Consider the following 12,882-nt stretch of genomic DNA (forward strand, 5'->3'; position numbering starts at 1 on the left):
ATATCAAATTCCTACAACATCATATTTTCAAATGATAACAGAACTCAGTAAAACTTACGTCCAGTTGTAGCTGTCGACGAGAGGAGTATGGTACTGTGTCCGGATTTAATTTCTGATATACGGATCACACGAAATCACAAATCACAACAAACTAAAGTTGAAGGGATTTCTCGGAGAATTGGGCTCGGTTCTTGCTGAAAGAAAGTGAATATCTATATATATTAGCATGCATGATGTGACAAGTGTCACACTCAAGTCTTAATTGCACTTTAGCCCCTGAAATCTTCACTATTTGCAATTTGGTCTCCGCTCAATCTTTTTAATTCAATTTCAATCCTAATTAATTACAAAAACCGTGGAATCTAATTCATCATTCCAAAATTCGTAAATTAAATAATCTCGGATTAAAATGATATAATCTCGGGCCTTACAATAATTCTACTTGGGCTTGTTACGGTGCTTGGTGAATAGATTTTTCATTATTATCAATATTATATATTAAGAGATTTTTATTTTATTGTTTAATATAACATTCAATTATCAAATTTGTATTTCTTATTATATATATATATTTTATTTGGCTTTTGTTTCCTTTTTAAGTCATCAAAACAAATTTGCCGAAATAAGTTGGTTTTTCAAAGTATCCAGATGGAGTTAGATCTATATTCCATAACAAGCAGAACCATCTATTTTTTCCCTACGTCTTTATGATATCTCCAAAAACAAATTTATTGACTATTTGTTCAGTATTCGCAGGATCGAGTACTGGTCGGAAGTGTTCTAAAAACCGTGAAAAAACGCAGTTTAAGCATGAAGCGTGAGGAAAAAGCTTTGCTTTTGGACAAAATCTTGAAAAAAGCGGGCAAGTATTTGGTTGAGCATATTTATAGCATAAAAAATGATAATAAAAAAAACGTAAAAAAACTAGAAAAACATAATTTTTTAAAATTAAATTTTAAGCTAATTTATATTTTTTAAAATAAATTTTACTTGAGAAAATAAATATTTAATAGTATAATTTTTTTTATAAAAAAAAACCTTAAAATGTCGAAATAAAATTTTTACCATATCAATTCTTTTTCTTTTTTGCGAATAAGAGAAGATGCTTGATCCAACACAAAAGTTTTACTCCACACACAATTTTTGATTTTGAGACATATTTTTTATAGGTTGAAAATTTATGCATTTATTTTTAAAATTTTATGTTTATACGTTATTTAACTTATGAATCAACTCGATATGATTAAAATTATACTAAAAACATTTCTTAGAACCTTGCTAGTCGACTAATACTAACTGATTGTAATAGTACAACTCTTATATCAGACAAAACATCACAAATTGACCGTTCTTATAAATGGACAGTCATTGCATCTGAATAATATTCAAATCAAATCACTACTATTATATAAACATTGCATCTCGAAGCGTAACTAGTATTATAATTACTTAGAATAAAGACAACTTCAATTAAAATAATGGTTTGGCCGAAGCTCAACATTAAAAACTTGTGAATCTTGATTTAAATTTTAAGGTGATCGATCTGAATATGATTGCCTCATTTATATTGAGTCTTGATATTGTTTAGTACAAAAGAAAGGGATGCGTGTTGTTAGCTTTAGGCAGTCATGCCATGCTCATGCTAAAAGATGTGTGTGTGTGTGTATATGATTGACCAGAGACCAGTGAATAGTTTGTTGAGACAGAGGAGACAAGGGAGTAAGTGATCCATATGTCTACTTTGATACAGTGCGAAGGTGGTTAAAGCTTAATGCAGTAAAGTACATTTACATACATACATACATACATATATATACACACACACACACACACTTAGGCACTAGGCGTCGGCCGACCGCCTAGAAAATCTGTTAAGCGGCCCTAGGCGGAAAGCGGTCTTAAGCAGGCCTAGGCGACCAGACGTTAGGTAGTTATCCATATACCGTCTACCTCTTTTTAGAGCACTGATATATATGTGTGTGTGTGTAAATATGATATATTTGTTAATTTGATGTTCAATTTACTCAATCAGATTTTATTCATGTTCGAAGCCATTTTATTTTTACACTAGAGTTTTGCCTTCCATTGGGCTAGATATGGCAACAAAATATGGCACTATAAAAATTAACATTAAAAAATATATAAACAAGACATTGTCCACCATTGTGTTTATCATTGATGTGACAATCATATATTGGATGAACAATTTTGATATGTTTCATCACATCCAATATGTGAGTGTCACATCAACGGTGGATATATAAATTGAAAAAATTTCGAAAATATTATGATAAAATTGACACATGGAAAAGATTTTCACGATTTTTTTGTGTTTTATTACCTCAATTTATAAGTATGAGAACTAAATGACTTTACTTCTCTTTATTGTACTTGATTTAAAAAAAGGAAAGTGGTCAAAATAATCATATAAGTTTGTGTGTGTCGTATTTTGATCAAGTATTTAAATTTTAGTTTTTGATCATTCAAGTTAGATTATGTTTTAAATTTTTTTTATAGTAATAGTGGGTTTATTTCATCCTACCCATGTGGACATTGTCCCCATGATAAGATGGATGGCCAAGATTTGCCCATGCATATATAGGACTCACTTTTTTTTTTTAAAATTGTACGTGTAGCAAGATCTTACTCGTTGAAATGAAGTGAGGGCAGTGACCACATAAGTAGGATCTCATCTACCGTAATAGTGATGTAAAATGGGAAAACCCTGACATGGTTGACATCACTCCATAAAAAAATGAACAAAAATAAAACACAACCCAGTATGCAAAACCATAACCTATATTTGAATACTTCCAATATCAAAACACATAACAAATAAATTTAGAGGTCATTTTGGGTGTTATCCCAAAAAAAATTATCAAACCAAACTCTTTAAAGTTGCATAAAAAATTTCAGTTGAATTATGTAAATATTTTCCCAAGGAGGACTATGCGTGAAAACTTCTCCTTTTATATATAAAAAAAAAAGAAGTGAAAATAAAATTTTTTTTAAAAAAAAAAAATCCAAATGAAAATCGATGCAACTACGGTGTGGAAGCCTAATAATAATAATAATAATAATAATAATGTATCGACGTGGTTCTACTCAGGATCAACACATGTCAAATTGAAAACCAATGGGTGAAGCCTTTCGCAAATTTTGGCCTTTTCTTCAAATTTCTCTGCACCCATCTCTTTTTCTTTTTTCTTTTTTTTTTTCAAAAACGTACCAAATATTAAAAAAAAAACCTTTTGTTTTTTGGAGTAAATTAAAATGTCAATTCTACATTTCTACTGTATAATAATAATAATAATAATGACAAAAATAACAACCATATTTTGGTATTTTGTTGGCAAGTATCTTTACTCATAAAAATATTTTTAGATATCTAATTCTTAAAATATCGAGGAATCGAGTAAGAGTAAGTATTTTGTAAGACGATCTCACATATCTCTATTCATAATAAGGATCAACTATGTTCATATTTATAATAAAAATAATATTTTTGGGATAAAAAATAATATTTTTTAATGAATAACCTAAATAGAATATCAATCTCACAAAATTGATTCATGAAACTTTCATAAGAATTTTTGTGATAAGGTAAATAGTTTTAGTATTTATGAAAGGTAAAAGAATCTCTGGTAGCGTTAGGATTGGGCAAATCTTTGCATTTCTAGCAAACGTACCATCGATTTTACAGCACAATACAAATTTTAAAAATATAACGAAGCAAAGCTTAAAATTAGACTAGTTATTAGAAGAAAAAAAAATTATTTTTCGTGAAATATATGGACAAGAAAACTAATTCAATATTATATAATAGTAAATTGTAATTTTGTTAACACAAAAACTTGTGTGAGACGGTCTCACGGGTCGTATTTTGTGAGACGGATCTCTTATTTGGATCATCAATAAAAAAGTATTACTTTTTATGTTAAAAATATTCTCTTATTTGGGTCATCCATAAAAAAAATATTACTTTTTATGCTAAGAGTATTACTTTTTATTGTAAATATCGATAAGGTTGACCCGTCTCACAGATAAAGATTCGTGAGATCGTCTCACAAGATACTTACTCATTTATTAAACGTTTTATTTATATAACAAATTTCACCAAATCCATTCCAAATTATTTATCATATTAAACCACACACAATGTCAAAGATTAAAATTTTCTTCGTTATATGGAATGCATACGTAAAACTAACATCGTGAATTGTAAACTCAAGGCACCGCTTGGTGCAATAAAAAAACATAGATTCATTATTTATTATTGTTTTGTTCGATGTTTGATTCAAATATTACAAATGATTAATGATAAGTACTGTTATCTTATTTAAATATATTGATTTATCGTCATTATATCATGTATCAATGATCATTTCATACCCGAAGTAAACGTGTATAAATGATATCAATAACAAAATTGTTTTGGTGAATTCTCAAATATATATCACATTTAAGTTTTAACTAAGCTCAACTTAGGACATATTAATAAACAATAATATTATATTTGAGAATAATAAATATATTAATTACATGCGATTATATATACTTGGTCATAGATGCTAAAACAAGATGAAAATATATGAACAACTATAATTTAATCTTCTGGTGATTAATTAAAAGACTTAAATCTGAAATTAAACTAGTCGGAGACGACCACCGGCGAAAGCTTTTGAACCTCTGCAGAGAAAATGGCATCCCAGATTTCACAAAAAGCTTGAATGATGATTCCATGGTAATGTCGGGAATTCAGCGACAGGAAACACTGCAACAGCTGCTCCAAATCTTTGTGCTCGAACATCTGCTTTTCCACTATCATGTCTATCATTGAATTCTTGAAATCCTCATATGGATTCTCCGACCTCTTCACGATCGCGAAACTTTCCTTGATTTTTCCGTCGATGATGCACGGTGTAAGCTTCATGAACATGGACAGCCTCGCCGGAATCTCATCCTCTGGTGCCGCGGGATTGAAGACCCGATGTTTAGTAGGTTTGGAGAGTTTCCTTTTGTACTGAGGCGGATTTGTAGTTGAGTTTTGGGTCTTCCCGATGGGATTTAATGGGACATAGAAGTTGAATTCTGAGGAAGAGTCGGTGGAGAGAGTTAAGGAGGAGGAGACGAGAGTTTCTGTTTCCTCGTGCCCGCCGCCTCCTCGGCCGCGTTCGCAGCTGAACCACCCACTATCACCTGAAGAGGTGCTCTCGCGAAGCCTGCAGGGGACGTTCCTCTTCGCGCGTCTTTTCTTCTTCTTCGCAAACGTAAGTTCTTCTTCGGAGTCGCCGCAGGAGGCGGATGAATTGTACATCTTCTGTCGCGGTGTGGATTCTCGGCAGACGTTAGCGACCACCTGCCATTTATCTTACTTCTCCCACTTAAACTGCTCCGGGAAACTCGCTACCGCAATCTCTTTCTCCAAAGCTTTCGTATTTTCAGATAAACCACCGGCGGAGGGGCTGTGGTGGCGGTTTCGGTGTTTGGAGTTGGCCGGGGAAAATGAACGGACAGGATCTTGTGGGAGATCTGAAGGGTGTTTCGAACGGCATGATTGCAAAGTGGCGGCGATTGCTTTGCAGATCCTAAGCTTGAATCCTTTCGCCATTGATGTTTGGAGACTGTAAACGAAGAAGGTGACATTGCGTTTATATAGACCGATAGGGAGACGAGAAAACACTTTCTTGGTTTTTTTCACTTTTAATTTTTTTTATGTACAATTTCATAGTACAATTATTTTATTTTAAAAAAATAGTTGATTAAATTTATTTTATTATTTTATAAATTTCTCTTACAATTTTGGACTCTAATAATAATATCAATTACTTTTAGAATATTTACACATGATTTATTTATATTGTAATACATTAAGAAGACAAAATAGAATATATTTTAAATGACGTCATTATTGAACGAACTTGAAATTTATCATAATTAAAATAAAATATTATATAAACATATGAGACGTTTAGAATCATCTACACGCTTTTAGTTTACCACTAATTTAATCCATATATGCGGAGTGGTTGAATCTTTCGTCATGTTTCGACTTTCCAACACTATGTTTGTTGTGAAACGAAGTATTTGAAGTTAAAAACAAAGACGTTATAATAAAAATAAATGAAAATTAGCCGTTGTAAACAATTTATGATGTTTGCTTCCATCGGAATTTGGATATAGTCATTTGAAATTCATGATTTCGAATTTATTTTCATTGTTAAATAAGTTAAACAGAAAACTCAAATCCATCTACTTATGTACACTATAATTTTACATATCAAAACGAAATTCAAATTACTCTAAACATTATAAGATTTGAAATTAATCGTGATTACGATAATTGAGAAGTAAATAAGTAGAGAGATGTACTTAAATTTCTTTTGTATAAGCTATCTAATCAACTAAATACATTTAAATCATGCATGGATTTCAAATCATTTCACCTAAACACAATACTAAATAAATTCACTTTAAAAAAGAAAACGATAAACAAAATCCATACGACAACTAATGATAGAGTAGATTCATCAAAATGCTGAGTGAAAATTACACTCCCCTATATTCGATCGAAACATATTAAAATTTTAACATATGCTGCAAGCTAATGAAAATATAATAACCTAATAAAATATTATTATTTTACATTAAGATACATTTATAGTAAAAGAAAATAATCCCTCAGAGACAAAAATATTTTTTTTAAAAAAAATTAACCTTGATAAAACACCAAAATGAATTGAATATCTTGTTGATTAAAATGTTGACTCATTCAAAATGTCTAGAAATTTTTTGTATGACAATAATTTTTACTCAACAGTATATTCACTTATCAATCAAAATCATACATGAATTTATAGAACAGGCTTATAATAAATAAATGCAAAAAAAAAAAATAAAAATTTATATTTCCAACAATGAAAATTATGTAATTAACACAATAAAAAGATAATATCATGCCTAAGAAATAAGCAGTTAAAATCAGAATCGAATTTCGATTTTTCTAAATTCATAGAAACTGTATCTTGCGTAATATGAAATTGACAAGGCAAAATAAACTAATTGCCCCTCGTGAAAACGATGTGCAACAGAATCATTCAAGAAAATGTTGATAAAAAAAATCAAATTCATGATAAAGAAAATAAAATTCATGATCATTAGTCGAGCGCTCACCGTTAAAAAATAATTCGTAATCGACAACATAGTCAATTTATTCACATAATTGATCGGGAAACATTTTCATTTCTTTCAAATTTTTTTAATATTTCTTTCAAATTGAAGAAACTTTTTATATATATTATGTGGTTCCACAAGTATATATGTTTCCCCATAAACAATTGGAACTACGATGATGAACTAACCGTTAATATACATTTAAATTCTATTTGAATATTGTATTTTGTTTAATTAAAAAATAATTCTCGAGATAATTGCACCAGTCCCCAATGAAAATTAAAAAGATATAAAAACCCTTGTAAAATATTAATAGACTAATATACCCACTATTTTTAAAAATCAAGCACATTAACCTAATTTGTAAGGGTTTTATGTTGATTTTAAAAGCACAGAGTTTCAATTGCAATTAATTTTATACTCGAGTTTTTTTGGTAATTTTTACAGGATGCCGATGCAATTTTCGAAAATGTGAATTTTTTTAAAAATAAAATTACTTTATTAATTTTTTAAAAAAGTTTTTTGCAAGCACTATTATTTTTTTAAAAATGAAATTACTTTCATTAATAATTGTATTAAAATAAAAGTACTTTATTAATTTTTTAAAAAAAGTTTTTTGCAAGCCCTATTATTATTATTATTTTAAATAGAATTACTTTCATTAATAATTGTAAAAAGATAGTACAAGTATAAAAGGGGAAATCCAAAGGAACACAGTCATCTAAAAATGCAAGAATAATGCTAAAAGTACAACCAAAATATCGTACAACGATATTTACAACAATTAAATCGTGAGATTTTGTTATTATATCGTGATATTTTGCATTGAACTTATCATGAGATGTTGATAAATATAATTTTTGTATTGAATTTTTTGTGTTGTAAAAATTGTTGTACAAATTTGGTTTTACATATAGCATTACTCAAAATGCAATTGTATTCTCAGATTTTTTTTGTTAACTAAAAAGTAAAGCTCGTTTACACGTTCTTAAGGCTATAATAATGGGAGTATGGGACCACAGCAAGATTTTCAAAAATTCATTAAGATCAGTTGATCAATACAATCTAAATAATTTTATATTAAATGATCGACCACCCTCTATAATATGAGAGTATAATTTTTTCATATTGAAAAATGTTAACAATTTGTGTATGAAATAACTCCCCCCAAACCAATATACCTTGCCCATTGTCTTATCTATGTCTAATTTCCTTCTACCATTAGCCATTTTTGTAAATGGTAAGTCTTTCCCATTTCAAATTTCCCCAATTTCATTCCTCAAATAAAGACATGGGATCCCACCCTTATCTGTAAATAAGCTCATTCCGCAGGCTAAACTCGACTGCGATGAGCAGAACAGTCGTCGCCACAATTAAAATAATTATTATGATACTATAATCACCGGAGTGAAAGAATGGAAACAAAACTTTTACATGAATCAAAAGAATGATGGGTTGTTTGCTCTTCAACCATATAGCAACACGGTGATCGCAAAAATGATCAAAAGGAAAAAACACAAAACAACGCCTAACTAAAAGAAAAACTATCTGTGTTAAATAATCATGAGAACTAAGAAGCATATTTCCTCGAATTAGGCATGTAACAGACTGTTGAACAAGGCTCATTGTATATGCAAAGAAACAACTATAGGGCTCTGATGTTCCATGTTTTTCAAGTCATGATTTACTTCCTGCAGATGTGTGCTCAGCTTCCTTTCGATTCAAATTTCGCAATTTCTGAAAATGTACAGAGAAATGGTCTATGTAAATGATCAGAAAAGGAGAGTGAATAGAAAGTACGTGTAATGAATATTGAAACAGCGTATCTACAAAAATCTTGTAATCACATTTTACCACATATTCTTTCCAGGTATCATAAACTGCTGAAGTAGCTGGTAATGAAATCATTTTTACAGCAAAGCAACTGCTAAAATATTTCGCATATATTTGTGTGGTGAAGAGTGCTCGGACCTTGAGCAACAATCAAAACTCACCATCAAGCATTATGAAAGAAAGGTTCTCTCTTAATGAAAGCTAGAAAATATTGTGATCTCGTTGCTCAGTGGTAGTAGTTTGGTGGATTTGTAGTTTTCATTGCCATTAAAGAGATAAAGGTGAGTTGCCAGGTCATTATCATTCCTTGTATGTCAAGCGTCAGGTTTCTCCAATTGCGGTACTTGTTGTCTTTGTAGATGATAAATGTTAATGATGAAGCTTCTATTACAGAGTTGGAGTGTTATTACATTCCCACTTTCGAATAAAAAATCTTGGACCTGATAAGTATCTTTTGGGTATAGAAACTGTTAGGTCCAGAGTAGCCATTTGTCTGAACCAACGGAAAGACACCATTAGCTTGTTCCTCAATCTGGGGTCTTAGGTGCAGCTCTGTTTATGCTGGCAAAGGGTTCTACTAGTATCGACGGTACAAGCCAATTGTCGATCTGGCCACATGGCCAGATTTTGAACATATGAGGCCGGCAAAAGGGCAATAACAATCTGCCAGCCCAAATTTTCCGGTTAGGTGCCAAGTCATTGGCATACCAGTAGAGCAGAATTTAAGGTTTGCCACTCAGCACTATGAAGAATACAATCAGATTAAAAGTTACCATGTAAGCTCTAGATAACATTGAAAGAGAGGAAAAAATGTTCCATCATTATGCACTGATATTATGCCTTATACGGTAAAAGATGACGTTGCTGCCTCATACGTCGGCTTTCATCCTTTTCCCACATAAAGTTTGAAAGACGAAAGCTTAAGTTGCACCTAATACATTGAGCTGGCAAAGTAGACACAGGGATGCATATGATATAATGATGTGGAGCTTTCCATCCCAATTTTGAGCCATACCAGTTTAACACATCTATGGCCAGTAAAAGAAAGTTGGAGACATCAGAGATGACATTGTAGTGTTCTTCCAGGTTAGGCGAGCTATGGATGTTAAAATCAATATTTGGAACTTACTCGCCAGCCCTTGGTAAGTTCTTAGTCGTAAGATAGGCAATCGATTTCCTTAAAAACACTCACCAACTCATAATCCTAACAAAACAACATGCAGTCAAAGACTCATAGACAAACCCATGGTTCTTCGAGGTAACATCAAGGTCATGATAGAGTAATCGATGAACAACGACCGGTTTGCATACAGTAGTAAAGCCCCCTGTATCTCGCTCTTCCCACCACAATCAGGCATATCAATATTGAACCTTAGGATGCTGCTAACTGATATTGGTAAACTTTATAATCAAGTTCAATAAATGTAAACCCTGCATTTCGCAAACACTTCCGTGTTTGATTTTATGCTAGCCAACCATAGCTTAGAATTTAGATCAGCCATTCCAAAAACACCCAAAGTAAATTAAAACCAAGCTAAGGAAATTAACTGACCAAAGATATAGAAGATTCCAGAGGAGGAGGGTCAAGCTTGATGTAGAGCGCCGACATCCTGGCGATCTCCGAGACGGCAGCCTGTCGAACTTCAGGCACCTCGCTGGTCAAATCCTCGTAAGCGGCCACAAAGGCCTCTTGCCAAAACCCAGCCAATCTGATCCGTTGGCTGTTGGTGTACTCATCCCACATGCGATTCACCATTTTCTCCCTCTCCTCCAAATCCTAACACAGGAACATATCAAGAACCACATTCAATTTTAAAACCCTCAATCACAGTAAAGGCATTTACAAACACACGAAACGGAAATAAACAGTACAAGGACGTCGAGATCATCAGTGGAAGGGAAATGGTAGTCATCGGCGACATGGTTGAGATTCCCAGCGGACCATCGGAGAGTCACGGTCCCGGTGACCATTGACCACAATGCGAGCAACAATATCGCTGCTAGAGCCCAAAACTTGTACCGTCCACGGCCGAAAAAGCCGGCGGAATTCGGCGGATGGTCCTGCTTCGGAATCCCGGAGGACGATGAATATACGATCGATGAAGATGTGGGCGTAGAAATTGGTAGGGCGTCATCATCCCTCATATCTTCCCGATCAAATCCAGAAAAAAGGGGTCCGCGAAAAAGGATCACGAATGCAGAAAATCGAAATTCATGCGAAGATCATTGGATTTTGATAACATTGATTTCTGGAATTGGGAAGTATCGATCTGGTGGAGCATTGAGTTTCCCGGAGAGGAGTGGATTATAGTGGGCCAACGCCATGAAAATGGATCTTTTTCATTGAATTCGATTTCGACATTTGGGCCACTTGAAGTTACCCGATTAAGGCATTATTCTTGCCACGGGGGCCCTAAAAAATGTATCAACTATCACACAACCCTTTTTATTGTAAAATAATAATAATAATAATAATAATAATAATAATCATGATTTTTTTAAAAAAATTTATTTATGCATTTAAATCATAATTTACAAATAATATTTGGCATGCTAACAATAGATTAATTTTATACACTCAATTTTTCAAAATTACTACTACTTCTGTCCAATATATATAGGTATATTTCTATTTTCACACAAATTGAAAAATATAATTTCACAATAAAAATTTTCATTTCACCTTTTATTACACGAGTGTTTTTAATAGGATATAAATTGTTAGAAATAACTAAAATAAAAAAATTGCGGCATTAATTCTTTTTCTTCCATAATATTGATATGACATGGTGTTACGTAGTGAATAATTGATGTCACGTCAGTATTTTGACGAGAAAAACTAATATTTCAATATATATATTATATACTGAATTAAAAATTGAAATTTTACAAAAATTACAATTACACAGAGTTTGAGAAATGAGTATAAAAATATTTAAATTAACACACGCTTACTCAATCAATGATATATTTTCACTACAGTCGCTATAATTGGATTGCATTGTCAAATGTAAAAGATTCAAAAATTTGATTGCATCTTTTTAATAAACATGATCATAATCACTAACATACAAATCACATCGATCAACTTGCTAATAAATAGCTATTAAATGATAAGAGTTTATTATCTTTCATAGAGACAGACACAAAAAAATCCATAATCAAGGCAAGGCAAGGCAAGGTTCCATGGACGACGATTTCTTAAATGTGTATTTTTATGAAGAGTATGTCTCTTGTGAAACGGTCTTACGAATCTTTATCTGTGAAACGGGTCAACTCTACCGATATTCACAATAAAAAGTAATACTCTTAGCATAAAAAGAAAAACTTTTTCATGGATGACCCAAATAAAAGATCCGTCTGATAAAATACGATCCATAAGACCGTATCACACAAATTTTTGTTTTTTATGAAATACAATAGGAGAAGGGGATCTTATCTAAGAAACCCAAAATTGTAGGCGTTTTGAGGTCTCGTTATCGTCACTAGACTAAGACATCCTTTGCTATTTTAATGAAATCCACATACCATAAAATCACAATTTTTTCCACTCTACCATTCTTTCTTACTCGAGGAGAAGAAGGGCCGAAGAGCGAAACAGTGTTCTATTTTTTACGGCGCTATAAATAATTAAATTTATAGGTTGAGAAGAAATGAGAAAAATCAAAAAGATTCTTGAAAATGAAAACTGAAAACTTTTAAACTATAGCATTTGGTCAATATATTATTCTAATACTAGTTTTTTTAATAAAATATATGAGGAAAAGTGTCCAAAATGGTTTTTATTTATTTATCTTGATCACTTTTGAAAGATTAAAATCAATATGAGACCACCTTTTAGATTTTGATTAAATTACGAAGACACTAACGCAAAAT

The 12,882-nt window shown here is 31.7% G+C and overlaps 1 protein-coding gene and 1 pseudogene across 2 annotated transcripts; both read right to left on the reverse strand.

Moving 5' to 3' along the window:
* Nucleotides 1-4,590: 4,590 nt before the first annotated feature.
* LOC140977890 (transcription repressor OFP7-like) lies at nucleotides 4,591-5,611 on the reverse strand (annotated as a pseudogene).
* A 2,935-nt stretch (nucleotides 5,612-8,546) lies between these two features.
* On the reverse strand, nucleotides 8,547-11,376 carry LOC140976537 (uncharacterized). Of its 2 annotated transcripts, none has more exons than XM_073440758.1 (3): nucleotides 10,879-11,369; nucleotides 10,559-10,783; nucleotides 8,547-8,910 (listed from the first exon to the last, which is right to left on the reverse strand). In XM_073440758.1, the coding sequence occupies exons 1-3, from the start codon at nucleotides 11,149-11,151 to the stop codon at nucleotides 8,851-8,853; spliced, it is 558 nt and encodes a 185-aa protein (XP_073296859.1). In that variant the 5' UTR covers nucleotides 11,152-11,369; the 3' UTR covers nucleotides 8,547-8,850. The 2 variants fall into 2 exon arrangements, with proteins under 2 accessions (XP_073296859.1, XP_073296860.1); XM_073440759.1 differs by lacking the exon at nucleotides 8,547-8,910 and adding an exon at nucleotides 8,927-10,034 and having other exon boundaries at nucleotides 10,879-11,376.
* Nucleotides 11,377-12,882: the final 1,506 nt, after the last annotated feature.

This window comes from Primulina huaijiensis, chromosome 5 (assembly GCF_012295235.1).
Source record: "Primulina huaijiensis isolate GDHJ02 chromosome 5, ASM1229523v2, whole genome shotgun sequence".
In the NCBI taxonomy this organism is placed as follows: Eukaryota; Viridiplantae; Streptophyta; class Magnoliopsida; order Lamiales; family Gesneriaceae; genus Primulina; species Primulina huaijiensis.

Excerpts from the sequence above, each read along its gene's own strand:
- LOC140976537 (XM_073440758.1), bottom strand. The coding sequence starts at position 11,151 with ATGAGGGATGATGACGCCCTACCAATTTCTACGCCCACATCTTCATCG. Across the intron at positions 10,784-10,878 it reads CTGATGATCTCGACGTCCTT|GATTTGGAGGAGAGGGAGAA; the intron begins GTACTGTTTATT and ends TTCCTGTGTTAG. Across the intron at positions 8,911-10,558 it reads TGGAATCTTCTATATCTTTG|AAATTGCGAAATTTGAATCG; the intron begins GTCAGTTAATTT and ends GTACATTTTCAG.